Raw genomic sequence first — 27,507 nt, forward strand, 5'->3', positions numbered from 1 at the left:
GTGCACTTCAAGCTATATCTACTGGTGCTAGTTGAGGTAGAAGAACTAGTAGAAGCATGCCATTTTTGTTATACAGGAGTCATTTTTAGGTAAAATAGCGCTCTCATGCTAAAAATTGCTTGGTGTATTAGTCAAATAGAGCTATAGTTTAGCTTAGCCAGTTAGTCAATAGTTCAATAAAATAATCTGTATTTAATAAGTGTCTTATTGTATTATTTTTTATGCAACTTGTTTGTAATGGAGCTGAGCGTATTTTGTGCTAAGTTGATAGGGTGTGTACGTAAATCAATAAACATTTTATGTTAACTTGTGTATAATTTAATCGATTTTAAAAACCTATTTGCATTGATCCTAATTTTCCACAGGATCCGGAACAACCATCGTCTTCATCCGGAATCTGTTCATTATGACCATTTACTGGTACATTTTGTGTGTTCTCTAAGCCATATTGCTCAAGTAGACTGTTTATCTTTGAATTACTTTCCGTTTCATTTGTTTCTTTAGCACACTTTCCTGAACAGTTATCACAATTCTCCTTATTCTTTAGCTTACTCTTACATCTGCCTTTACTTTTAGTATTTATAGATTCATCATTTAGATCTTTGATAGCTTTGTCCAGCTCGCTCCCAGGTTGCTTGGCATTGTACTCTTCTAACATTTTCTTGGCTTTAGAACTTTTTCCAATGCCAAGCCTGGGTAGGCCTTTGTTCAAACCCTCAAGGAGTACACAGGCTTTGCAGACTTCCTGTGAGGAGACGAATTTGCACCGCACACATATCCTTTGTGATGGGAGAGATACTTCCTCTTTCACTGCCATTGTTTCACCTGAAAATTTACAAAAATTGGTGGTGAAAGTTATGCAACAGGTTTTCACACTATATATGGAATGTCTAGATTGCTTTAAGGGTCACAGTCTTACACCACAGAACGGCCTTAAGTATCGTCCAGATCTAGAGAACTATAAACTTTAAATAAACTTGTTGTTGCTTTTATAAAGATATATAGAATTATAGCGATCGCGCGGCGAATAAAGTATGAGCATAAACCTGTTTGCAAAAGTTTCGATAGCTACACGCGCGCTGCTGGAACCGTAGTATGATTTATAGTGTAAAGTACCCGAGGGTTCGCATATGACGCACCAGGGCGCAATTGCCAGTTTAAAGTTGCATGGATATGATTTACATTTTTTTTACATTCACATTTACACACCTTACCATAATTATCATAAAGTCTAAATTAATTTGAAAATTAAAAGCATTATTCTTTTGGTGAAGTGTTTTAAATATAGCCTTATTTTGTTTGTATTAATACAGAAAGTTGAATATCTAAGAACCATTCTAGTTGAGGGGTTTTAAAATTTTAATGTATACCTGAATAAATAATGTCCATAATACAAGTGGGTCTGATCTTCTCCATATCCTTGAGCAGCGCCCGTGCGTGCCCGCGGTACGCGTTGGGCGCGAACACACACTCCGTAGAGAAGTATACCAACTTCTTGTAATGTGCATACATCACTATCTCTTTCTCGTAGGTGTACTTGAGTGGCTTCACACGAGGGATTGTACCTTCACTGCCCTGAAACAAAACATGGAGATTCTAATTACATATTCAATCAAGTGTGAATGATTTCAACAAATATGGTCAGTAGAGAGACTACCCAATCTATCTGGTTTTAGCTTTGTCCAATTAAACTGTCATTTTAGTATCATGGATATATAGAAACATAGTTTAAAAGGTATCTTACAATTTAATCAATGGTAGCTAACAAGTACAATCAACTGAGCAAGACATACAACAAAAAGTGTAGACTAAATTGATTTCATTCTTTTTACTGTAAGTTTTTAAATACTTACAGTAGATATAGCAGTGCACCTCTTTAACCTTGCTATGTCTCCTCGCAGCACATTCATGAGCACTGTCTCTGCAATATCATCAGCATTGTGCCCTGTTGCTATGCATTTCACCCGAAGCATAGCCGCCCCCCGGTCCAACGCCTGCCTTCTGAACACTCCACAAAAAGTACAGTTGTTCTTCCTACCAATTTGTGCTACTATTTCATCCATCGTCCACCCGTACAAATCTTTGTATGATAAGATTTTTAAAGACATTTCATAGTCATCCCGGTTCTGTTTAACTGTTTCAAGACTGTCATCTCTGTATCCAGTTATACCTTCGTCTATAGAGAGCAGCATCAGGTTCAAGCCGTAGTCGTACCGCTGGTTGAGCGTCTTCATCACGTGCGCGAGCACTGTGGAGTCCTTGCCACCAGAAGCAGCAATTGCAACTGCATCTCCTCTGTTAAAAAGTTCGCCTTTTGTGATTGTGTAGTGTATTTCTGTCTCGAAGGCCCAATAGAAACATTCTTTGCACAGCGCATCACCGGTTTTTGGACGCTGGAAACAAATGCGATGAACAAAATATGTAAAAAACAATATTCTCTGAGTAAGACATAACCTAAAAAAATGAAATTTACCTTTAATACAGCGTTTTTGCCACAACCAGCCCTGCAAGCCACGGGCATCGTAATTATATTACTTTACTCTCTGGACTAGTCTTTATTAATTCAATTTCGTAACGTTTACTCCGTATGGCGATTTGGCGAAAAATGTAATGAATAGACTACTGAATCTGACATTACTGACAAGTAGGTGCTTTATACTTCCATACACTCTTTCATGAAAGTGAAAAAGATGAATTTGGTGTTATTTTACTTTATGGATTAGTACCTCGAAAATTTTAACGCTAATGAGATATTTTTATAAATAAAGTTTATCTTTTACTATTGAACAATATGAATGACCTTATATGAAAAATGTTATTTATAGATATGAGATCAATTACAATAATCCGGTTGTGAATATGGGACTATAAAGTACTTATTGGAATGTTGATGACGTTTCTAGAATACGTTCCGTTCCAGTAAGAAACGAATCGAGCTTTTTGTAAACATTTTTTTTCAAGTTTTCTGCATGAATTTACAAACACTGTAAGCAAGAAGTGAAAATTTATTTCCAATATATAAGTTCACATTAAAATAACATACGGGCATAGTTGCATTTCGTCATCTGTAATATTTTTTATTGTGGTTCAAATTAGTGAAATTATCTGTTTTTGAGAAACGAAACGAAACTTCTACTTTTCCTATCGAAAGTACGATCTCGACCGACTCGGTTCTAATTACTTTAATATTGCTAAAACACCGCTAAAAATGAGTTGCTGGTGTATTTCTTCGTCTTGAATGTTTAAGCTATTAACATAAAGTAGCTATGGAATGTGAGCAATAACCGGTGAAGTGAGAGTGATGTGTCGGTTGAAGTAGTTCGTGGTGATTGAGCACTATGCGAGTTTAGAAGTGGAGAGGCTCTCAGCCGAGACCCGGGGACTTCACGATGCACGAGCTACTGAAGCACGTCCTCACGGAGAGGGACCTCACGCGCGCCGGCGACCTGTTCTCCATCACTGACAGCGAGATCGTCGATGACCTGAACGAAGTGGTGAGATACTTAACTTTGAAAGTTTTCTGTATCTCGTTTTTAAAGTTCCAAAACATGATATAGTACAGTTCATTGTAATTTGTCTCAGTTATGATAACATGAAATAAAATGATGTCACTTTCCTATTGTCTACATTGTTTTGTTCTGTGTTATGTGTTATCAATAACTGTGCATTAAAACTTGTTTATAAATCAGACTGCTTATAAAAGTGGTTATGTTTTAGTAATTTATGTATGTAAATGTAACATGAACATAGTCCCAGACATCTCCACCTATATTAAATGTGAATTAATTATGATAATCAGGTTAATTTACATTTGAATTAGATGCTTTAAAGGTATCTGTGGCAAATTGGGAGTGCAAATGAATCATTCAAGATCAATATTGGGTATTTGGATTACATTGATAGGTACCTAACCTTATAGTTATAAGTACAACATAAATTATGTAACTAACAATACACTGTGGATCCTGCAGGTTATCTAAATCAGGGGTCTCTAAACTTTTTTACCTGAGGGCCATATTGCACCTCAGAAACTTCGCGCGGGCCAACGTCGCGGGGGGTGCGTGTCTGGTTGCTGCTGTTAGGGCTGAAGCCCTGGAGCCTAGCTACCGCGGGCCGGACAGTTTGGGTGTCGGCGGGCCGTATTGGAACGCATTACGGGCCGGATTTGGCCCACAGGCCTGGGTTTGGAGACCCCTGATCTAAATAAAGAACTTTATTATTATAATTAAAAGATAGTTGTTTTGTTTTTGAGTCAGGAACTCTTTGTTATTTAATAATTTTTGTGATTGTATAAATTGTCATAAGTTATAAGAATTGGGAGGTAAGGGCCAACATGAAGCGCTTACACAAGATTCAGACAAATTGACATCCTTTTCATGTCTCTAATGAGCAACATAATTAAATAAAAACAATTTTTCTCAGAAATTATTGAAAAAAAAAATGTCTTCATTTCTTTAATGTCTTAGTTAATAATAAACTAGCGACCCGCCCTGGCTTCGCACGGGTTAACAAATTATACACCTAAACCTTCCTCAAGAATCACTTTATTGATAGGTGAAAACCACATGAAAATCAATTCAGTAGTTTTTAAGTTTATTGCGAACATACAGACAGATGCGGCGGACTTTGTTTTATAAAGTGTAGTTATTTCACCACCATTTCGTAAAAACTAGTGCCTACGTCAATTCTTCCTCCCTCCCTCCCTTTGCGGCAAAATGCCGGGATAACATGAGGAAGGAGAAGACCATCATTTGCATCATTGTCTTTAAAATATATATTTTACCACATTGCATTAATAACACCACAGAAATATTTTTTACCAATACCCCAAAACATGTTTCACTTTAATTACAGCTAAAACAAATAACAGAGATCTCATCCCGTCCCGACTACATCCGCAATGACCACGACCAAGCCCTGATCGAGATATGCGTGACGCGCGTCACGTCGTGCGTAAAAGAGACAGGAACACTAGAGAAATACTGCGGGGCTTTGGTGGCGTTACTGGAGTCTTGCTTGCACCATAATTTGATGCCCGTTGGACATCTGAGGGATGATGATCCACCGCATGCTAAAATTGCGTCAGATGTTATTGCTTGTATTGTTTTGGTAAGTTTTTTTGCTATTCAATAATAAAAACCGGCCAAGTGCGAGTCGGACTCGCGCACGAAGGGTTCCGTACCATTACGCAAAAAGCAACAAAAAAATCACGTTTGTTGTATGAGAGCCCCACTTAAATATTTATTTTATTTTGTTTTTAGTATATGTTGCTATAGCGGCAACTGAAATTAGGGAACGCAATAACCGGCCAATCTTCATAATCAGCCAATCTTCATAATCGGTTTCGGTTACGGTTATGCCCGAAAAATAACCGAATATCGGTTATAATCGGTTACGGTTATTTTCAACAAAAATGATAATTTTACAATTAAGTAATTAAAAAATTACGAAAATAAAGGTACAGTATTAGGGAATGTGAGTATAAGTCTTCATTTTTTAATAAAACACACAAAATACAGTAAGAGTAAAATACGACCTTGGATGTGATACAATATTCAATAAAAATATTTCATAAATAAGGGAAGTTAATTTGGTATATTTTCATTATTAACGTACCGGAATGACAAAAATTATAGTCACAGGCGTCACAGCCAAAAAGACAGGATTTTGTAGTCATTAGATGATAGAAACATAGAATTTAAGTCATAAATAAATAACCGTAACCGGTTATTCCATTTTCCAATATTCGCTTATGAAATTTTGACAAAATATTCGGTTGTTTATTTATTCATTGATCAAATAAGTAACACAGTGTTACAGTATAAAACCAAGGCACTGTGAAACTACAAAGTAAAAGAAGAGACAAAGAAAAACAATACACATAAAAATGAAATTAATTAAATATTAGATTTGGGCGACGACGTAACGGCGTGGCTCCGTAGCGTCGTCTGACTCGGCGTAGGGTTAGGGTTATAACCGATTATTTCGGTTACGGTTATAACCGATTTGCATTCCCTAACTGAAATACAAAATCTGTGAAAATTTCAACGGTCTAGCTATCACGTTTCATGAGTTATAGCCTGGTGACAGACAGACAGCAGAGTCTTAGTAATAGGGTCCAGTTTTTACCCTTTACGGGTACGGAATCCTAAAAATTGGGCTGGACCATTGATATACTTTTATTAAATGGGACTAGGGAATATTTCCCAATTGCAAAACATCCAGTTTACGCAATGTATTGCGTGTAACTCATTTTGTACCCAAACCAAGTATTGTCAATATTATAAGATCAATTCCTTGTTAGTTGATGAATACATGAGATTTTTTCCTTATTCATTAATGATACATAAGTTACATAACAGATTCAGTTAAATTAACATGAAATAAAATTTCCATTTATTCCATTCCATAAAATATTCATTCATTAATGAATATATGGATTATTCATTAATGAATATATCGATGTTCTGGATGGTGAATACATGGGTTATACTCAACAATTTTTAAAACAACTTACATCTTTTACTTGAACTCTCGAAAAAACAATTATTGTGTCAAAAAAAATACATCAAAACTATCAACAAATTTTTGCGATTTAAAAACCCATTGTAAAAGTTGTTCAGTATGATCTAATTGACCGAAACATATATTCTCCTTTTAAAGTATGCCTGAATGTTTAAACATCCTGTATTTTCACCCTTCTTTTTTTAATCAATGAGGAAGTTATAGACTATAGACTTAGGGCTCAATTAGATGGCGCGCGAACTCGCATGCGATTTTAGTTACAGTGCGGGCTATTGAGGTTACAACAATTCAGCCGACCGATCAAATAACGCAATGTAATGAAACTCGCATGCGAGTTCTCGCACCGTCTAAATGAGCCCTCATTTTAAATAAATTTTCAGGTGTCCTTCCCAATACAATCTGACAAAGAGATAAGCGGCAACAAGAACGTCATGGAACTCTTCCTACCTGTCGCAGTTCAGTTCCTTCATAAAGGCAATCGCGAGATATCTCGACATATGGCTCGCTATCTCTCTCTAGCAGCCGTACATCACTCTATGCTGCTGAAGCCACATGTACAGACGATTATGGACTCTATCATGACAGGTGAGAACTCATTTTAGATTAGCAAGTTTTTATATAAAGGCAATAGTAAGATAAGTATGTCGTCACATGGCTCGCTATCTCTCTCTAGCCGCCGTACATCACGCTATGATGCTGAAGCCACATGTACAGACGATTATGGACTCTATCATGACAGGTGAGAACTCATTTCAGATTGGCAAGTTTCTACATAAAGGCAATAGTGAGATAAGTATCTCGTCACATGGCTCGCTATCTCTCTCTAGCAGCCGTACATCAAGCTATGCTGCTGAAACCAAATGTGCAGACGATTATGGACTCTATCATGACGGGTGAGAGCTCAGTTTAGACTAGCAGTTAGTCAACTTAATATATAACAGCACACATTCTATTATGTCCCCTATTATTAGTAGCGAGAGTTTATTATTGTATGGCAAGTTGGCAGTAAATGCATTAGGCTATAGACCAACCGCTTAAATGAGTCCTCGCCTGCGCGGTACGGGGGCGACGGGGTAGGACGACTATTAAGGGCGGCGGGGAAGTGCGGGAGGCAGGCGTACCCCGTCGCCCCCGTACCGCGCAGGCGAGGACTCATTTAAGCGGTTGGTCTATAGCGTGGGAACCTGCTTTAACAGCCAAATCCCCTTGTGAAATAAGGTCTGTGTCGGTTTACACTTTTTGCCTTATTGCAAAGGAGTAAGGTGCTTCGGTATTTGCTGCTCATTGTATTTTTCTGTTTATATGTATATTGTAACCTTGATATATTTCATACCTTATATCACATACTGTGCTTTGTTATTGTAGCGTGTACTGTGTAACGTATCATATATTCAGTTTCTATTTGCGAGTTCCTATGATTGGCTTTGTAATGCTATCTAAAAAGTCCAATGTATCATTCATAGTTGTTGGAATTCCTAGTATAAATAAATAAATAAGTGTAAATATATTTTTGACGTCGACTGTACATAGCATCTAGGAGGGCTTCACTTGTTATAGTATTTTTATTTTTTCTAGGGAACTATCCTCTAAGCCGCATCCTGACCAACCTCTACGAAGTCTGCCCGGAGCCGCTAGAGGGCCACGTGATGGCGCTCGTCTCTCTCCTGCCCCACGCCGAGCAAGTCGAGAAGAACTCTCTATTCGCACTCTTCGAACAGATAGCTGCTAGGCGACCGGAGGCGCTGAAGACGAGCATACCGCAGTTGTTGTCGTATCTGTGCCCGCATACAACCGGTCAGAATGATCCGGGTTGCATGTGCGTGGATATACTGCAAGTAAGTTACCACAGATTACCTAGAAAATACCACCAAAATGTAGGTAGAATTATGGCTAACCGATCTAAGGTGTTGAAATAGACATAAAAACCCAAGAAATAGTCCTGCCAAGAGCGAATGTTCGATGATTCATACTACAAAATACAAGATGTCATATATTTCAAATGTCTACTTTCTGCAAATGCACGACTTTAAACATATTCTTGTATAGGACTATCGGTCAGAAAGACTGATCGTAACTGATACGTGTCTTCTAGTAATTCATCATCATCATCATATCAGCCAGAGGACGTCCACTGCTGGACATAGGCCTCCCCCAAAGAGTGCCACAATGACCGGTCTTGCGCTACCCGCATCCAGCGGACTCCCGCGACCTTTACCAGGTCATCAGTCCACCTCGTAGGGGGGTCTACCCACGCTGCACCTTCCGGACCTTCCGGTACGTGGTCGCCACTCGAGAACCTTTCCGCCCCAACGGCCATCGGTTCTGCGTGCAACGTGCCCCGCCCCCTGCCACTTAAGTTTAGCGACAGCTAGTAATTCATACCGTGTTATAATATTGCAGTTAATAGTGTGCGTGTCGCGCGCGCGCGTGTCGCTGGTGCTGGAGCACGGCGCGGCGCTGCGCCGGGCCGCGCGCGCGCCGCACGCCGGCCCGCAACATGTCGCCCGAGTCGCCTCCGCGCTGGCGCAGATGGGCTACACGTCCAAGGTCAGTTGTCACAAGTTACACGCGTTGCACTCGTTGCCGCGCCTCCGCGCCCATTTGTGCCCTGTTTATCAAAAACTTGTAACTTGTAATAAAAGTGGAAGTCCTTTTTTGACAGCTTTTGTTAGAAAGAGACTTCCACTTGTATTACAAGTTACAAGCTTTTGATAAACAGGGCACAGATGGGCTACACGTCCAAGGTCATAACCTGTAACGTGTTACAGACATATTTATCAAAATTTGGTTGCAAAAATATCTCAAAAGAATAATTGACGGTTGCACCTGACCAATTTACTGTCCAGTCACCATATTTTTATGTCAATTTTGTGCTATATTTACAAATCTGCTGAACAAATTCGGATAATTGAAAAACAAACCGCTTAGCATGGCTTAATAATTAGACGTTTTAATTCGGTTCAAAGGACCATTTCTCTATACTTATTAAAACATGTTTTGGTAACAGGAGCGCGCTCAAGAAGCCTTGAACTTCATCCTGGAATCCATGAGCTTCGGTGGCGCGGTGGGCGCTTCACTGGTGCGCGAATGTACTGCGCTATGCAGCGCCTATCCAGCGCTCTTCACTGACCGCGTCCTCGCCGCCGTGCGTTCTAACCATAGGTAAGCACACACCCAATCGCCCTAGTAAAGACCACCCCACACTATAGGCTGTATCTTTAGGTATTTAAATAAAAGTAAACAATTTGTAAATTTTCGGGTAGTTATAACAGTTATTGGTTAACCAACCAAATACAAAACCACCTGGCGGCTTAGCACAGTCGCGTTTTTATCCCTTGTCACCATGCCTGTCACGTTCTAACAAGTATGTAAGTGCGAAAGGGACGCGCATAGTGATAGTCGATAAAAATGGAACCGTGCTGAGTCCGCTGGATCGGTCACTGAACGACTTGACATTAACCTACATTATTTGATCATGTAATGTTTTCATCTACCCTCAATTGGCTTAAGGAGCCATTTGAGGGTAGATTTTGTTTACTTTTATTTAAATACCTAAAGATATAGAGTATAGCGTTTGAGCGTTAGTGTCTAGTCAGTCCTATGGAAAATGGTGTCGCTGCAGTTGCGTCAACGATGCGTCGAGCAGCAGCCATAGAGTTGACTAGACGCTGACGTCGGGAGACGCCAGTGAGGGGTGGCCCTAAGACGGCAACGGCACTGGACACGACGGGCGTGTTTGTTTTTGTACCGCTCCCCGCACTGCCGGTCGTGTGCGTCCAGTCTGTGGCCCTAGATATGGGATATTATCTATGAAAAGGGAACTGTCTATGGCGCTTACGCCGCACAGCGACGCGCGGCAATGTATTTATATCGGAGCATCGTTATTAATGGCGTAAGCGCCATCGACAAAAAAGGTCCCTTTTCATACATAACGTCACATATTTTGTAAAGCGTGACCACGGATTTGTTTAATTTTAGGGTATTCCAGTTTATTATTTCTAAAGTTACAATTTGGTATAATAAATAACCCATTCTTTCAGCTCTGAAGTAAATCGCACATCAGGCGGCGTTACCATCGTGAAGTTGGGGGGCGCCAACGGCTCAGCCCCTCCCGTTCCCACCTCTGCTAATGCCACATCGCAAACTACCGGTACGTTATCTGCCTGCTGCCTGGTAAAATAATCTGTCTCTCTATTTTACTACTACCATACTACTTATCTTCTTTTTCTTATTGTGTCTAGTATACCTACCATATAAATGATATATAAACATTAAGCATGCAGTTTGAGCGAAGTGATGTATTTGCATCACGCATAAACTTATAAGTTTATGTGGCGCATCTTAATTTTAAGTTCTTTGTATTATGTTTTAAGACAAAAAAAATCTCTTATATCTTTACCGGTAGACCACATGGGCTGCTGGTAGCTGGCGGTTCACAAAAGTTCCAGCGTAGCAGGCCGCTATGAATTTTCATTGATCTTGACTTATTTTTTTTTACGTACAGCAGCATGGAGCGGTGGCTACACTAGGCGAGCCAAGCTGGGCGACTCGCGCAGCACGGGCCGCCTGCACCCCGGCCCGCAGCCGCGCAGCATGACGCGCCTCAACGTGGCCGGTGAGTGGACACACACAGGGCAGTTAACCTTTTGGACGCCAATGACCTATTGATCATATCTGCGGTGCGGATATATTTATCCGCACCGCAGATTCAACGCCAAAGACTGATTAATCGGTCACAGACCACAGAGCAACATAGACCTACGTGCATATGCATAAAGTTCAATTTCAGTTTTGACACTTCGGTGACGTGGCGTCCGTGTGACAACTTTGTGTTTGACACGGCGTCAAAAAGGTTAATACGGCCAAGGGGAGGGGGAGGTTCATACATTTAGTTACAAGTTTTATTCTCTGTTCCCCTTGGCGACGCCCTTGGTTTTATTATCGTTAAAGTATATATATGTCATTCTCAACTAAAAGGCTATTTATTGCCGGTTGTCAATAAGTCGCTATTTCCATATAGCTTCAATTTGTAATCAACCTTATCGACAACCGACAATGTGGTACCTGTTGGTTAAACTCATCACATATATTGTTGTTACGCTTGCTACGTTGCCGTGTTGAACCGTGGTACACCGCCTCTGCATTTTCCTATATTTGTCGACAGGAGGCTCGGTCGGCGGCTTGCACAAGAGTATGACGCGGCTGTCATCGTCCCAGCAAATCAACTCGCAGCAGAACAACGCAGCTAATGCGGGTATGGCATTATTAGTATATTAGTTGTTGACCCTTTGATCGCCAAAGACGTCAATTCAATATCAACCTTCGTGCATTTCTCCGAGGTTAATGATGACGCGCCATTTACGATAGGCGGGGCGTACAAAGGGCTAAGCTATCCTTTACTTTAATATCACCTGACCCTTATTAATCCCCGTGCGTGTGCACTCGTAGTCGCCGTCACTGGTTTTTGCGTGAGGGTTTTGCATCTACATTTTTTAAAGATACACTACCTACTTTACAAGTTTACATAACCTAAGAACAGATGAACGGAACAAGAACAGACAACAGAGAGGTAATTTACCTAAAAACAGATGTAATAAAGGCATGAAATAAATGCATTTGTATTTTACATAAACCTACTCAAGTACAACTATAAGCATTACATTTAATAGTAATGTTGATATATTTCGTGTAGCGGCGGCAAACAAGTCTCGCACAGCGGGCGTCACCGTGACCACGGTGGGCCGCACGCCGCGAGCCGCGCCCGCCCCGTCCACCCCCGCCACCCCCGCCACCCCCGCCACCCCCTCCGCGCAGCCGCACACGCACAACATACTCATCGGCCCACACCATAACGTGAGTGTGCCCCAGGATGCAAGGAACTTCATTTAAATTATTATGAACCTGAATGTGATTTATACAATTCGATAACCCGACATGCACTTGCTTGGCGATGGTATTAAAGAGATGATTCGTTTCATCGAAACAAATAATATTCTGTAATAGTACATTACTACAGAGGCCGGGACAAAAGGGGTTGCCGGCCGAAGACATATAGACGGCCGAGCGAAGCGAGGCCGGATAGGTCTGAGCGCGGGCAACCCCATTTCCCGCCGAGGTATGTATAGTGCTTTTCTCAAACATGCAATGAAATAAACAAAATAAAAAATCCACGAAACCCAAGTTTTATTTATAGAAAAAACTAAAAGTAAAGTACACCCAAAATACGTACCTATATCATTATCACGCGTATGTTTTACACGAGTCGTGTATTTTTACTACCCGTATATTTTCATGTATCTTTGATTTTTTCGCCTTGTATCCGTCTGACTGTCGTTTTCGTCACATAAGTTTACATAGTCTTTCATGTTGATATCATGTTTCACATACATCGTTGCTTTATGCATGGAGTAAATAAGTATAATTTCCACAGTGTTGACGAATTTGTAGTTACATTCATTTAAAATATGCCACAAAACTGTTTCTAATAAACTGTAAGCCATTTTTCTTAGTTTCTCAAATAATAAAATTGCCATAAGCAACCATATACATACTACGTCTTTGACTTGGCGGCAGAGGCAGCAAGTTATTAAAATCAATTCTGCTTACGCTGCCAATTCCAAAACCTACGATTACAATTAATATTAATTTCATTATTTCGTCGGAACTCATATTAAAGTCAAAAAATCAACAACGCACCATAAATCCAATAAAACAGAATGAATATTTTTCAACTTTACCTCCATAACAATTTAAAAAATATAACTACGCGTGTTTGAGTAGACCTTTTTACCGCTAACGTTTAGATGAAATATTTTAAATGTTTTTATTTGTGTAGTTAAATTTATAATTATAAAATTATAGAATGTATTATTTATTAAGTTCATGTTGATTTTATACAAATAAAACTGCAAATTATAGCAAACATTGTTTTTTGTTTTTTTTTTTTATAGGCGTAGTGGCAGAGTGTCATTACGAACCATAAAGCAAATACTGCCTCTAGTTTTTTTTAATGGATGAATGCCACGATGCTGTGTCACAAATATCTGTGAAATGAAAATTAAAAAAGAGGACTTTGCCGGTCTAGGCCTGCAAGATGTGTATGAAATTCCATTAACGACCTTTTGTCCTAGCCGCACCTGAAACGTCATACTTCGCAGCCTATTATAAGGAACATAACATCAATATTTCATTCCATGTTTGAGAAAAAAAAGTTATATTAACTTTTGTTACCATACTTCATGTTTTTAATTTTTATACAATCTACGTATTTGGAAACCAATTAATTGTGAATCCTCTTTAAGTCCACCATGCAAAATGATTAATATGGAAATTTGAACCTAGTTGCGTGCTAAATTGGGTAGGAATTAATTAGTTTGCAAAAGCAGCTAAACATATGAAATGCTACTTTATTTGTTTTATAAAAGTTTCAGTTAAAAAAATATATAAATTGTAATACAAATTGCGTCTTATAAGTTTTGTTATTTATGTATACAAAAAAAAACGAAACTCTCTTTACATATAAATAAATAAATCAATAACGTAAACTTTACCTCCACAGAGCACTGGGCCGACAATAATCACCAACCCACCCCTATCCACCCAGTCCATCTCCGTGAACCCGCTCACGGGCAAGTCCGCCGACACCCTCCCCCTCCCCGCGCCCGCGCTCGGCCACGTGTCCGTGGTCACTCCCCCGGCCGTCACCGTCACGTCGAGGCGCAACAACACCAGCGTCACCATGATCAACACCAGCCAGAATCACAGGATCAGCGTGTTCGAGCCTTACCCTATGAGAGATACGGTGCAGCATTTCTGTGAGAAGCATTTGGATAAAATCAAGGCTTATATGGATATGGTGTCGCTGAGATTGCCACCGCCAGCTAAATGCACAATTGAAGGTAATTTCATTTCACTATTATCTTTCACCCCTATGATCCAGTCCGAATCAATAGTTAAATTTGAATCATGGCCTTTAGGCACATTAGGCTAGGCCATATTGGGCATATCGTCACAGTAAGGTCTCGACGAAACAGCATTTTAGCGTGCAAACATGGTACACCAAGAATAAGCGAGCATCTCGCTTGTTTCTTCCCAGAACATGCAGAATGTGGAATGACTTGCCTCCTCAGGTATTTCCTTTGCGCTACGATACGACATGGGATTCTTCAAGAAGCTGGTATTTAGGGTAATAAATGAAATAACCTTGGTCACTGGTTTCAACGTGTACTATTGTGTCCCCAGAACGTCGGTCCAAGAAGCAAGCGCGGCTGCAGTTCGCGTGCGGCACGCGCGGCCCGCACTGCCTGTACTCGCGCACGCTGTTCACCATGCGCACGCGCGCGCCCCGCGTGTGGATCCACCTCATGTTCCTGGCGCTGCAAGCGAGGCACGCCGCCGCCTTGTCCTCGAGGGACGCTTCCGTCTCCAGTTTGAAACATTGCTGGGACATACTCAAGTGCGAGAACAAGACTTTCCTCACGCTGGTCACCAGCGCTTTTCCAGGCATCAAGGTACACAATTTCACACAAATAACCCTGCTTTTCATCAAGCGAACTCAAGTGGCACGGGTCTGGATTCGTCTCATGTTCCTAGCTCTTCCAGCTCGACAAGGCCTCCAACGCACCTGCTCAAAGATTGATTTAGTGTAACTTATTTTCAACATAAACATGATTCTGCTGTGCACTAAGGTTGCTTGTTCGACAAACAAGTTATAAGGGAGCAGCAATTTCTGATACCTTTATAAAGTCTCGTAAAAATGTATGCCACTTCAGCCTACTCCACGATCCGACAATATCGTGATACTTTGTCCATAGTTCAATATCCAAGATTCCTTTTAATAACGAATGACCCAAGAACTTATTTTTTTTTAATCCAATTTATCCATATCTAGTCAGTAGGAATTAAAATGTCACAAATGTTAACAGGAGCAAGAAATGCTGCTAAACGAGCTCCGTTCCGCCGGCTTCTTCGACGTATTCTCCCTCACCACCCCGCTCGAGGCCGACGCTCCGCCCACCGCAGCCACGTGGGGCTGCTTTCTATGTACACATCCTGAAAGGGCCCCTGGATTCTTACAACCAGGGGCTCCGGTTATAGAGGGAACACTAAAAGAAAAGAAGGGGAGGTGGAGGTTGTTCAGACGTTGGCGTACGAGATATTTCACGCTGTCGGGGGCGCACCTCAGTGTGAAAGGCTCGGTAAGTGAAGAAGTCATTTAAGCGTACATTTATTCCGCTTATCACTCTCTAACCGCCGCTACATGGGGCCATGGGGCTGTGCACGCACCTCGAAGGGGCCCCCGGGTTCTTACAACCGGGGGCTCCGGTTATAGAGGGTACTTTGAAGGAGAAGAAGGGGAGGTGGAGATTGTTCAGACGTTGGCGTACGAGATATTTCACGCTGTCGGGAGCGCACCTCAGTATGAAAGGCTCGGTAAGTGAAGAAGTCATTTAAGTGTAGATTTATTCCCCTTATCACTATAACCGGGGCCATGGGGCTGCTTCCTGTGGGATTATTCCCACTAGTTACCACCAAGTTCTTACCAGTGGTACTGGGAATTTTTTTCCCACCTTTTACCACTGGTAACTACTGGGAAAAAAAATTCCCACTAGTTACCACCAACTCGGCTTGGCTCGGCTTAAATTGAATACGACGAAGGGGCATAAATATGTAATTCAATTTACAGTTAATAACATAAATTTTATCCGGATAATATAAAAATTTTACCTTCCAATAAAATTGTTATTATGTTTCCTTCTACGTCAGAGGTCTTCATTGTTTCATTGAGAGAGTAACGCCTCCGGTGTCCGATAGATGCCGCTAGCGTCTATGTAGTCGCTCCGCCCCACGCCGTGACGTAGTTCCGCTTCCCCTCCCTGCGAACCGTCGTTGCTCGCTTTCCGCGACTCGCCGCCATGACATTGTTGAGGAGAAGTACCGTAGGCATAAAAGTAGCCTAGTAGCCTGCCAGGAAGGCATTACTCAGACCTCTGACGTAGAAGGAAACATAATAACAATTTTATTGGAAGGTAAAATTTTTATATTATGTGTTCCGTATTCTACGTCAGAGGTCTTCATTGAGACCTGTTTATTATCTCCTGGTGGCGAGTCAGCGGGCGCGCAAGCGTTAGGGCTACACCTACTGTCATAGAATTCAGAGAAATAATAAATATATACGCCTTATTGCAACCCATGAAATCACAGTGACTCGTTATAATGATACATTACAGGAAAATGAGAATTTAAATTGTAATCCCAGGTTCCAATATGACGTTAAACTGGTTTGAGAGATTTCTCATTCGAAATCGCATCCGATCCGCAGAATCTCGGCGATAGAATCGTCTAAAGAAAAAGTCATGTTTCCAATTAACTTAAGCTAATTGGATAGTTTTCCAGCCAATTTAGTGATTAAGTACATCGTGGATCGAAAGCAATCGTAGGCGAAGCCGGCTAGGATGAGACTGTGGCTGGAAGAAATAGGCGCAGTATCCCCTAACATTTTGTGTAATTCTCACAAATTGACGTACCCAGACTACCTACTTACTGGGTCTATACTTTATTCCGGAGCTTCTAAGAGTCCAGTCGGTAAGACACGTTATCTGGTTTAGAGCCGAATTTCGGACACAAAATAATAGCGCGAAAGTTATCTATGCAATTGCCCGGGCTACAATGTAGTAGAGTAAGGTCATTGACCCTGCGGCCTGATGCTAACAGTAAAAGTGCGGCAGCTCTTCTATATAGGTACGTTGTAGGGCTATTCAAGTTAGGGCAAATAATTTTTATTAGATTTCTCGCGTCCCAAGTTGGTGGTTTGGGAGGCGCTGGTCTCGCTATTAATAGCCTTGGAAGAAGGCATAGTGTCCGATAGGCTTATGAACAAGTGTCGTTCTGAAAGCTAACATGGACAATAGAAATAGATGTCTGAGATAGCTCGTTACTTCACTGGATATTAGAGGTACCTGGCAATCAATCTTAATTTGGTGCACCATGAAGACCATTTCTACATTGTGGGCGTACAGGCGGCCTAGACAAGGGGACGATCTAATGAGTGCTCCCGGTACTGGTTTTCTATATAAACACAGTACCGGAACCGGGAATACCCGGTTCTCGCCATACAAACTCAGTACCGGGAGTATCCCCCGGACGATCACTTGAGTTTCTTTCTGTCTCTTTATCACTCTTCCATATTAGTGAGACACTGACAGTTGCGTCTCGTTTGCTACGTAGCGTTAGCCCTTGGCATGTTGCATGCATGCGCCAGTCACGCCAGTAGGTACATCAAGCGGACGTCACTCCTGATCCCGCCAGCCCGGTGTTGACCTATCTGACAGGAGCTACGCCTCGATTCTTAAGGTCGTTGACTCGTTAGGAAGGGCGGTCTGACGTTGTGTTCACTAGGACCGCCAGTAAATTGCAAGCTTACCACAGCTGCGTGAAGGCTCTCCTCATCACGCCGTCACAGTAAACAGACTAGGCTGGGAGGTGGAGACATCCATGCCAAGTCGTATCACCGGCAGCTGCCAAACGCGTCGTGGTAGCAGTTCAAAGAGTCTGTTAAGAAATACCGTGGCACAGTGCGAGGTCTCTCGAAAGCGGAGGCTGGCTAACAGGGCGCCTATCAGGCGAAGATATTCTCGGCGGCTTCTGGGTGCAGCTGCCCCTCTGGCGCGCAGTGACTTCTTGATAAACCGTCGCCCTCGGGAGTTGTACCGACCTGGTAAGTAGCAAGAAACCAGCGCGACTTGTAGACGATCTGCTGGCATCAGCAGTTTTTGCGACAGCCGTAGTAACGGAAGGAATGTAGTGTCGCCGTCGTTTTATGTATACTGTAACGGTCCGGTTGTATGTTTGTAGTACACTACTGTCGTCAGCGCTGCAGATGCGGCCCGTTAACGATTACTCTCCACTGAAAGGGCCTTACCTCGTACATTGTCTACCATTATTGGAGATTATAACGGACTGCAGGCATAAGATGAGGAGGGAAGTGGCACGAGGTTTTCGGCAGCTGTCAGAAGTGTTGCTGGGGACTGCGAAGGTGTCACCTTCCTCCATGAACTAAAGTTTGCGAATTTTAGACTATCAAGCAGGAGGCATTGAGTCTCATTTCTGCTAGAAACTCGGCAGCAAGGCAGGCCTGTATGTCACGAAAAAGAAAACTTTCAATCGGGGTGCTGTGCCGCGTGTCCCACGTGATGTCTAGGAGCGTGATGGTCTAATTCGCTTTATCCGAAGAAACACCTATATTGAGCTAGTATAGGGGTATGGTACTGCATGCTTTTAAGGAAATCGAACTGATGAAATCAAGTCTAAAATCGATTTTGGCGCTTTGCGTAACAAAACTGTTTCGATAAAGTCGAAGACAGACAGATGCAAACTGCTGGAGTCCTCCTGGCCCCTTTCTCTTAGCACCGGAAACTCAAGCTTGTTCAGGCGCAGCGGGTTTATTTGTCCCATTTTGTTTATTATGGGCTTGGCACACGAGTTCGTCTTTGTAAGACGGAACTTAAGCTGGAGAGCGCGGGCAGCAGAGAGATAATTATGTGAGGACTGCAGACCTTTTCGATGCCTTCAACCTCGGTTGTGAGCGGTCGCACAGGATCGTGTCGCAAAGCTGCTCTCCGGTTGGATCGCTCGCTGGCCTCGAGACGTCGTAGGACCCCCGAAGCGGCACGGCTCCTCGTCGATCAGCACCTTTAAGAAGCCCAGGGACGCGACGTATTTTCCTCTGGGTATCGACATATCTTACCGCTTTCAACTCCGGGCAATCGAGTCACGCTAGGACGAGGCTCCTAACTACCTTGTCTGCTGTTGCCATCCTTAACCGAAACCAAGAGTTTAGCGGTCTGTTCGTGCTGTGGCACCATAACTATAGGCGCCTGCGTACCTCAATGGGACCATGTGGACAGGACAAAACTGATACCGTGGCGCCAGCGTCAGCTTGGTAGGCAGCATCGGCGACGGGTAAGTTCGCGGTGGTATTCTTGCGAACAGAACATGGGCTCCATTGCAAGGGACGACATCGTCGTAGTTGCAGCATCGGTGGGCAGCATCGGCGTGATTGTCGGCGCCATCATGGCAACCGCCGCCGCTCGGGAGGCGCCGGTGCGTAAGGTGAGAGGCGCCTCGTGGTGGCCGGCTCGAGAGGTGCCGGTTCGTGAGACGAGAGGCGCCATCGTGGCGGCCGGCTCGGGAGGCACCGGTGCGCGAGGCGGGCGGCGCTATCATGGCGGCCGCCACTGGCTCAGGAGACGCTGGTGCGTGAGGCGAGGACCCATCATGGCGGCCAGCTCGAGAGGCGCTGTCGCGTGAGGCGGGTGGCACCACCGTGGCGGCCGCCGCCGCCGGCTAGGGAGGCGCCGGTGCGTGAGGCGAGAGGCGCCATCGTGGCGGCCAGCTCGGGAAGCACCAGTGCGTGAGGCGGCCGCCGCCAGGCTCGGGAGGCGCTGTTGTGTGAGGCGAGAGGCGCCATAGTGGCGGCCAGCTCGAGAGGCGCCGGTGCGTTAGGCGGGCGGCTCCATCGTGGCGGGCGGCGCCATCGTGGTGGTCGTCACCGCCGGCTCGGGAGGCGCCGGTGCGTGAGGCGAGAGGCGCCATCGTAGCGGCCAGCTCGGGAGGCACCGGTACGTGAGGCGGCCGCCGCTAGGCTCAGGTGGCGCCATAGTAGCAGCTAGCTCGAAAGCCGTGAGGAGGGCGGCGCCATCGTGGCGACCGCCGCCGCCGGCTCGCGAGGCGCTGGTACGTGAGGCGAGAGGCGCCATCGTGGCGGCCAGCTCGGGAGGCGCCGGTGCACATGACGGACGTTACCTGTACGGGAGGCGCCGATGCGTGTGGCGGGCAGCGCCATCGTAGCGTCCTCCGCTGGCTCGGGGGGGTGAAGTGTGCGCGTGGCGGCTGGCTCGTAGTTGTACGCATCATCACGGCGACACTGTTGCCCTCGGCGGCGTCATCGTAGTGGCCTCCACCGGCGCGTAGGTCACCAGCGACGCTATGACGGACGGCAACCGACAGGCGAACGGCACCGCCGCTGTACTGTAATGTTTCCACTGCTTCCACGTAACTTACCTTCCTTCCACTTCGAGCAGTCGGGACGCAGGAGCGGTCCGCCTTCACCTTTGCGCCAGGACGGGATCGAGAGGTGTAATCCACCCGCGCCGGACCGCAGCAACAGGAGCGGGCGTGTTCTCTTGGAGTCTCGGACTGGAAACGCCCGCACCGCGACACCTCGGGCCCCGGCCCGCAGCGTCGCAGCGTCTCGGAGTCATCTTGGACGACAGCAGAAGAAAGTCGGCGGCGCCGGCGCGGCGCGCGACACGGGCGGGGGGCGGCGCCGCGCGGGGCGCCGGTGCCACGGGCGTCGCGTCGCTTCTGAACGCCAAATAAAACTAGAATATCATTAAACTGGCTCACCGGATGGTTCGAGACAATCCAAACCTCCTTATCAGTCCTATTGAAGCGCGGCACCCAACATCAGCGCGCGAAGGCCGTCCGCCTCCGCGCCGCCCCGGGCGCCGCCCCCGCCGCCGCAGGCACGATGACCGCACGTTCCCTCTCCGAACGCGGAGCGACTTAAGTTACCACTTGTTGATAAAAAACTACTGACGCACTTCCTACTTCGATCTCGAAAATGCGCGACCTGCCCGAGAACCGTGCCTGTCAAAGTAGGCATTTACAATGCGCAACTAACAACACGAGGTACTCCCAGGCTTGTTAACGGTAACGATTTTAGCAGCATGGTATGTAAAAATTCATTTAGCCAGAAAAATAAAAATAAAAAGTGGGTAGAATCGATATTCACTTTCGATCGCGAGATCGCCAAAAGACTAATAATAGCGATCTCTGCTATATCTTACTATTTAATGGAACAAGCTTTGGTTCGGAAATTTTAAAGCACCATGCTGCAAAAATGTACGCAAAAAAATTTGCGGACCATCGGACAAGACGGTCGACGAAACAATGACATGGCGGCGAGTCGCGGAAAGCGAGCAACGACGGTTCGCAGGGAGGGGAAGCGGAACTACGTCACGGCGTGGGGCGGAGCGACTACATAGACGCTAGCGGCATCTATCGGACACCGGAGGCGTTACTCTCTCAATGAAACAATGAAGACCTCTGACGTAGAATACGGAACACATAATAAGTTAATTTCTACTTAACTAGAATGAGACTGCTATTTTAGTTTTTAACCTTATACCGGTAAAACTGTTTTAATATTTTTGATCACATTTAAAGCAGTTTACTGAATCACTAACTGACACTAATGTGTTGCAGAAAGTTTTTTGACATATTTTTGTATTGCATAATGTTACTTGGCAGAAATGTCGTTTGGCAGAATTACCTTTCGCATAGTATCATTTAGCATACAATCACTTCGCAGAGTTTTATAATCCAGAACCATATATTTTGGCATCCTGTTGATCATAATATTATTTTAAACGAATATTGATTTCGCAGATAAATGTACTATTTTGGTGGCATAAAGCTATCAAGTTTAATTAAAGGTGATGTTGTAAATGGTTTTAATTGACTTACCAATGTGCTGCAGTACCTAGTATGCTCTAACATAATCTGTTTTTATGGCAGTTGATCTTACTTTTCTGGTAGCCGTTCGTTTTTGTAGGAGGTTGCAGCTGTAACCTAACCTAACCTATTTTTCTGACAGCCATTAGTTTTTGTTGGTCGCAGCTCTAACCTAACCTAACCTATTTTTCTGACAGCCATTCGTTTTTATAGGAGTTCGCAGTTCTAACCTAACCTAACCTATTTTTCTGACAGCCATTCGTTTTTGTAGGAGGTCGCAGCTCTAACCTAACCTATCTTTCTGGCAGCCGTTCATTTTTGTAGGAGGTCGCAATTCTAACCTAACCTAACCTTCTTTTCTGGCACACGTCCAATTTTGTTGGGGTCGCAGTTCTTACAAAACTTAACCCACTTTTCTGCTAGCAGAAAAAATCATTATGCCATAATAAGAGTATGCTGCAGGATGATTATGGTACATAAAATTATGCTAAACGAAAGTCGGCAACAGTAATCTTCTGCTTAAGAGCGCTATTACATTTCGGCGTTGAGCGAGTTTAGGTATTTTACGCGCTGCGGCAGGCCGTGCGAGCTCAGTACGCCGATCCCTTCTACCACACTCGCACTACAATGATGGATTAAACATTCTTGATCCTTCGCGAAGCATATTGAAATCAACCATAACAACACTAACTGTACTTAACTTTTAAAGTTCTAAAACTGTTATTTGGTAAGTACGAAAATACTAAATGCAGTGCAAATGTACATAGGGGCTGTTCATAAATTACGTCATCTATTTTTGACGATTTTTGACCCCCCCCACCCCTCAAATCATCCAAAAATCAAGCTTCGGATGAATCTGTTTCCTCCTACGTCATGTTACCATCATCCGATGTCCAGACCCCCCCCCCCCCCCCCCACTCCTCCCATTTGAAACGACGTAATTTATGAATAGCCCCATACTCGTACTTATGAAGGTATATTACTCGAAAGAAATTATAGGTACCTACTCGCTTATTTACATGTTTCGTCATTGCATTTGGTACCTATAGGTTGTAAAGTTTGTATCAACGAGGGTATAAAAACGAACTGGTACTGAGGATCTGATGATGATTAAGGTGGTCACGGATACCAATCAACCATGTAGTAACATGATTAGGCTCGTTTGATTCGTCTCAACAAGATCTTTGACACTGAAGATACACAGGGTCTGATGATGGAGCTGGAAGGTGGCCACGGGTACCAGTCTATCATGTAACTAAACAACTTCGTGTTTGGGCTCGTTTGATTCGTCTCAACAAGATCTTTGAGACAAGACAGTACTCAGGGTCTGATGATGGAGCTGGAAGGTACCATTACCAATCAACCATGCAACTAAACCACATCGTGTTTAGGATCGTTTGATTCGTCTCAACAAGATCGTTGACACTAGGTGATACTCAGAGTCTGATGATGGAGCTGGAAGGTGGTCACCGGTACCAATCAACCATGCAACTAAACCACTTCGTGTTTAGGCTCGTTTTATTCGTTTCAACAAGATCTTTGACACAAGATAGTACTCAGGGTCTGATGTTGGAGCCGGAAGGTGGTCACCGGTACCAATCAACCATTTCGTGTTTAGGCACGTTTTATTCATCTCAACAAGATCTTTGACACAAGGTAGTACTCAGGGTCTGATGATGGAGCGCGAAGGTGGCGACGGGTACCTGTCAATCATCATCAGCTCCATCATCAGACCCTGAGTAGTATCTTGTCTCAAACATCTTATTCCGAGGAATCAAACGAGCCCAAACACGAAGTGGTTCAGTTACATGGTAGACTGGTACCCGTGGCCACAGTCCAGCTCCATCATCAGACCCTGAGTACTAACTTGTGTCAAAGATCTTGTTGCGACGAATCGAACGAAGCCAAACACGAAGTGGTTTAGTTGCATGGTTGATTGGTACCGGTGACCACCTGCCGGCTCCATCATCAGACCCTGAGTACTATCTTGTGTCAAAGATCTTGTTGAGACGAATCAAACGAGCCTAAACACGAAGTGGTTTAGTTGCATGGTTGATTGGTACCGGTGACCACCTTCCGGCTCCATCATCAGACCCTGAGTATTATCTTGTGCCAAAGATCTTGTTGAGACGAATCAAACGAGCCCAAACACGAAGTGGTTTAGTTGCATGGTTGATTGGTACCGGTGACCACCTTCCGGCTCCATCATCAGACCCTGAGTACTATCTTAAGTCAAAGATCTTGTTGAGACGAATAAAACGAGCCTAAACACGAAGTGGTTTAGTTGCATTGTTGATTGGTACTGGTGACCTCCTTCCGGCTCCATCATCAGACCCTGAGTACTATCTTAAGTCAAAGATCTTGTTGAGCCGAATCAAACGAGCCCAAACACGAAGTGGTTTAGTTGCATGGTTGATTGGTACCGGTGACCACCTTCCGGCTCCATCATCAGACCCTGAGTACTATCTTGTGTCAAAGATCTTGTTGAGATGAATAAAACGAGCCTAAACACGAAGTGGTTTAGTTGCATGGTTGATTGGTACCGGTGACCACCTTCCGGCTCCATCATCAGACCCTGAGTACTATCTTGAGTCAAATAAATACATATAGAATGTCAGGTCGTTTCAAATATTTTAAATCCTGTCCGGTAGTTTATTAAACTGTACCATTATAAATTATAATACTATAAAAACAGTGCTAGGATCAAAGTCTCTCGTTGCGGTTTACACGCACACAGTATAGCGTTTTACACGGCGCCCGCCGCACACAATGATAAAAAACCTCGTCGTCGCCGTTGAAAATGTGCGGAGCCGACCGACACACGTCCTGCCTCTACAAGCTCTGCCGCGGCACTGAGCTGGCGCAGCGCGCGTCATCGGTAATATAGAGTAGTTTTCAAAAAATTGCCAAAAAATTATAGTAGAATTTCATAAACACTAATGTATACCAACAGTATAAGCAAACATTGCAGATTGCTTGAGTATGAAAATGACTTCGATATTAAGTAGATTTTCGTAGGAATTGACACTTGTTTCGGAGAGAAAATCGAGTTCGTTTTACTTTGATTTTCTCTTTCTCAAAGGTATGTAGGAAAAATATAGTTTGATATGCCTAAAGTACAGGGTATTAGTAATACAAAATAGCCAGGTTTAGCAGAGTAAAATTCTCAACATTTCCAAATAAGAGCTCGCCATTCAGTGCTTCACGGGGTTTTTCGGAAACGACCATCAGAAAAAAAATCATTACTAATTTAATAAGTCCTTTTTCTAATATTTACAACGATATTTATAAAGATAAGAAGACGCTTTTACTGGAACAAGTACTCATTGTTTCTAATAATGAGCGCAAAGTCCTGAATTTCGTCGACTAGTATCATCAATTTTGCATTATTTCGACTTTTCTTGTAAGAGCGCTCTTAATGATATGCTGTAAAATGTATTGTATGCGTAGTAAATAGTAATGCCAAGTAATAGTTATGCAAAATTATCATTCGACTAAAAGTGTTTCTGCAATACATGTTTTGCGAAATGTATTTCTGACAAACAATATTATGCCAGATGAGGGGAACCCGGGGCTCCGGTTATGGCACTTTGAAGGAAAAGAAGAGGAGCTCTTGGGAGGTCATCTCAGTGTTAACGCATTCACTGCCAGGGAGCGTGGCCTAGGAACAAACTTGTATGACGGTGGACGCACATGTGCGTCGGGGGCAGTGAATGTGTCAAGGGTTCGGTGAGTGTTTTTTACCTCTTCACATGCCCCTGGATTTCTTCAATCCCGGTTATAGAGGACACATTGTAGGGAAGGGAAAGGGGGGAGGGAAGGTTGCATCTGCAAGGGTTAGGTGGATGACTTTGGTTAAAGGTTTCTGCACAAATAAGTTAGCGTTGATGTAAAGCTCCAGTTACACGGCTTTCGCTTACTTTATTTCAAACGTTTCTGCATCTTAATTCCAGAGCGGCGGCGAAAGCATAGACATCAACCAAATCCGCTCAGTAAAAGTGTCGCGCGGCGCTCGCAACATCCCGAAGGCCTTCGAGATCTTCACCGGAGACCAGACCCTGATCCTCAAGCCCGCGGCCGGCGACGCCGAGGAGTGGGCGCAGTGCCTGAGCATCGCGGTGGCCACGTCGCAGGCGCGCCACGCGCCGGCCAAGGCCAACAGCTTGCCGGCGCGGGGACTCACGCTCAAGAGCTTCTGACAAGGTATGTGCTCCTAGTACTTCCGAAAGTTTCATGGTTTTCATCTGTTGTCTATTCCATATGGATCTTAAGGTACCGTAGGTTCAGAATGCAGAGGTTTTTGGAAAAAATCGTAGCACTTTTTTTGGATCACAATATGGTTGCCAATAATTTAATTAGTAATCTTGTTGCCTTTCTCTACACTAAATTTCTTACTTTGTGTTACTTTTTATTGTCTGGCTTGAAGGAACGGAAAATTTAAGGATACTCGTATCTCCAATTAAAGTAGCAACTAAGAATATTACTAAAATTACCAATATTCTTTCAGGTGAAATCGTTGGCTAACTTTTCTGGGAAGCTTGACATTGTCGGCTAAATATGTTCAAGTAAGGCCTAGTAAAACTAAAAACTTTGTAACAATATTTTCGAAATATTATTAAAAAAGTATTGTTTATAGTCTTCTTTCTTGAATAGTCTTTCAACTAAAAGTATGGAGTCACAGCAAATAAATTACTGCCAAAATATTGACTGCATTGAAATAGATCTCATACTAGATGTAACATATACTCGTATCAATCTATCTAGTATAACGTGTATGCGGTCAGGCAACATAGTTTGAAGTCATTAGTGTCCGACCGAAACCGAACGAAGTTTTGTTCTAGTTTCGGCCAAAATTCGATTTTATGCCGAAACCGAAACTTCGATCGGACACTACCGAAAATACAGTTTCGGCGCGGCCGAAAGGTTAGGCAATTATTTGGCCTTCGAAAACATGTTTTTTTTTTGCCGGAACCGAAATCGGAACTGCGGTCGGACACATGGTATAATAATATACTCCGCCTGGTACTCTCTTCCGACCACGTGACTGACACAAGCCTACGTCATCATGCGACAGCGCTATATAATAATATGAGATAGCGCTATATAAAGTGGCAATGTTATTGTGACGTAGACTTGTGTCACTCTGGGAAGAGAAGACCATGTTTTATTAGACTATGGGTCGGACACTAAAAATTATATGCTTTTGTTAGCAGCATATAATGTGGTCATATAGTCGTATTTTATGTCCAAAACGTCTATGTATATTATGTTAGCGGGTAAGACGATGCGTATTAAATAGATTTTTAAGTGTCATATCAGAGATTATATAATTATTATTGAATGTTATCTCTGCTGCCAATTAGCGTTAAGTCCCGTGGAACTTCCCCAGTGGAAGGATCAATTTGCACAATGATTAGTCGAGGAAAGCAGTTTGTCAATTTTCGACTGTATTTCAATGTTATGAAG

General features: G+C 43.5%; 2 protein-coding genes across 3 annotated transcripts; one reads left to right on the forward strand and one right to left on the reverse strand.

Moving 5' to 3' along the window:
• Positions 1-278: 278 nt before the first annotated feature.
• Positions 279-2,620, reverse strand: LOC134792666 (cytoplasmic tRNA 2-thiolation protein 1). Its single transcript, XM_063763927.1, has 4 exons — positions 2,474-2,620; positions 1,854-2,393; positions 1,371-1,575; positions 279-825 (listed from the first exon to the last, which is right to left on the reverse strand). The coding sequence occupies exons 1-4, from the start codon at positions 2,519-2,521 to the stop codon at positions 329-331; spliced, it is 1,290 nt and encodes a 429-aa protein (XP_063619997.1). The 5' UTR covers positions 2,522-2,620; the 3' UTR covers positions 279-328.
• A 113-nt stretch (positions 2,621-2,733) lies between these two features.
• On the forward strand, positions 2,734-26,258 carry LOC134792664 (protein melted). Of its 2 annotated transcripts, XM_063763926.1 has the most exons (14): positions 2,734-3,494; positions 4,855-5,109; positions 6,906-7,110; positions 8,101-8,360; positions 8,926-9,072; positions 9,533-9,687; positions 10,566-10,675; positions 11,030-11,140; positions 11,690-11,779; positions 12,218-12,378; positions 14,084-14,423; positions 14,767-15,035; positions 15,450-15,722; positions 25,995-26,258. In XM_063763926.1, exons 1-14 carry the CDS (start codon positions 3,390-3,392, stop codon positions 26,238-26,240), a joined length of 2,727 nt encoding a protein of 908 aa, XP_063619996.1. In that variant the 5' UTR covers positions 2,734-3,389; the 3' UTR covers positions 26,241-26,258. The 2 variants fall into 2 exon arrangements, with proteins under 2 accessions (XP_063619996.1, XP_063619995.1); XM_063763925.1 differs by lacking the exons at positions 2,734-3,494; positions 4,855-5,109; positions 6,906-7,110 and adding an exon at positions 7,176-7,264.
• The last annotated feature ends 1,249 nt before the right edge of the window (positions 26,259-27,507 follow it).

The sequence above is a fragment of the Cydia splendana genome, chromosome 8 (assembly GCF_910591565.1).
Source record: "Cydia splendana chromosome 8, ilCydSple1.2, whole genome shotgun sequence".
Classification (NCBI taxonomy): domain Eukaryota; kingdom Metazoa; phylum Arthropoda; class Insecta; order Lepidoptera; family Tortricidae; genus Cydia; species Cydia splendana.

Coding starts and splice junctions, on each gene's coding strand:
- LOC134792664 (XM_063763926.1), top strand. CDS start 3,390: ATGCACGAGCTACTGAAGCACGTCCTCACGGAGAGGGACCTCACGCGC. Junction 9,688..10,565: donor GCCGTGCGTTCTAACCATAG/GTAAGCACACAC, acceptor CCATTCTTTCAG/CTCTGAAGTAAATCGCACAT. Junction 15,036..15,449: donor GCGCTTTTCCAGGCATCAAG/GTACACAATTTC, acceptor AAATGTTAACAG/GAGCAAGAAATGCTGCTAAA.
- LOC134792666 (XM_063763927.1), bottom strand. CDS start 2,521: ATGCCCGTGGCTTGCAGGGCTGGTTGTGGCAAAAACGCTGTATTAAAG. Junction 2,394..2,473: donor GCAAAAACGCTGTATTAAAG/GTAAATTTCATT, acceptor ATTTGTTTCCAG/CGTCCAAAAACCGGTGATGC. Junction 826..1,370: donor TATGGACATTATTTATTCAG/GTATACATTAAA, acceptor GTAAATTTTCAG/GTGAAACAATGGCAGTGAAA.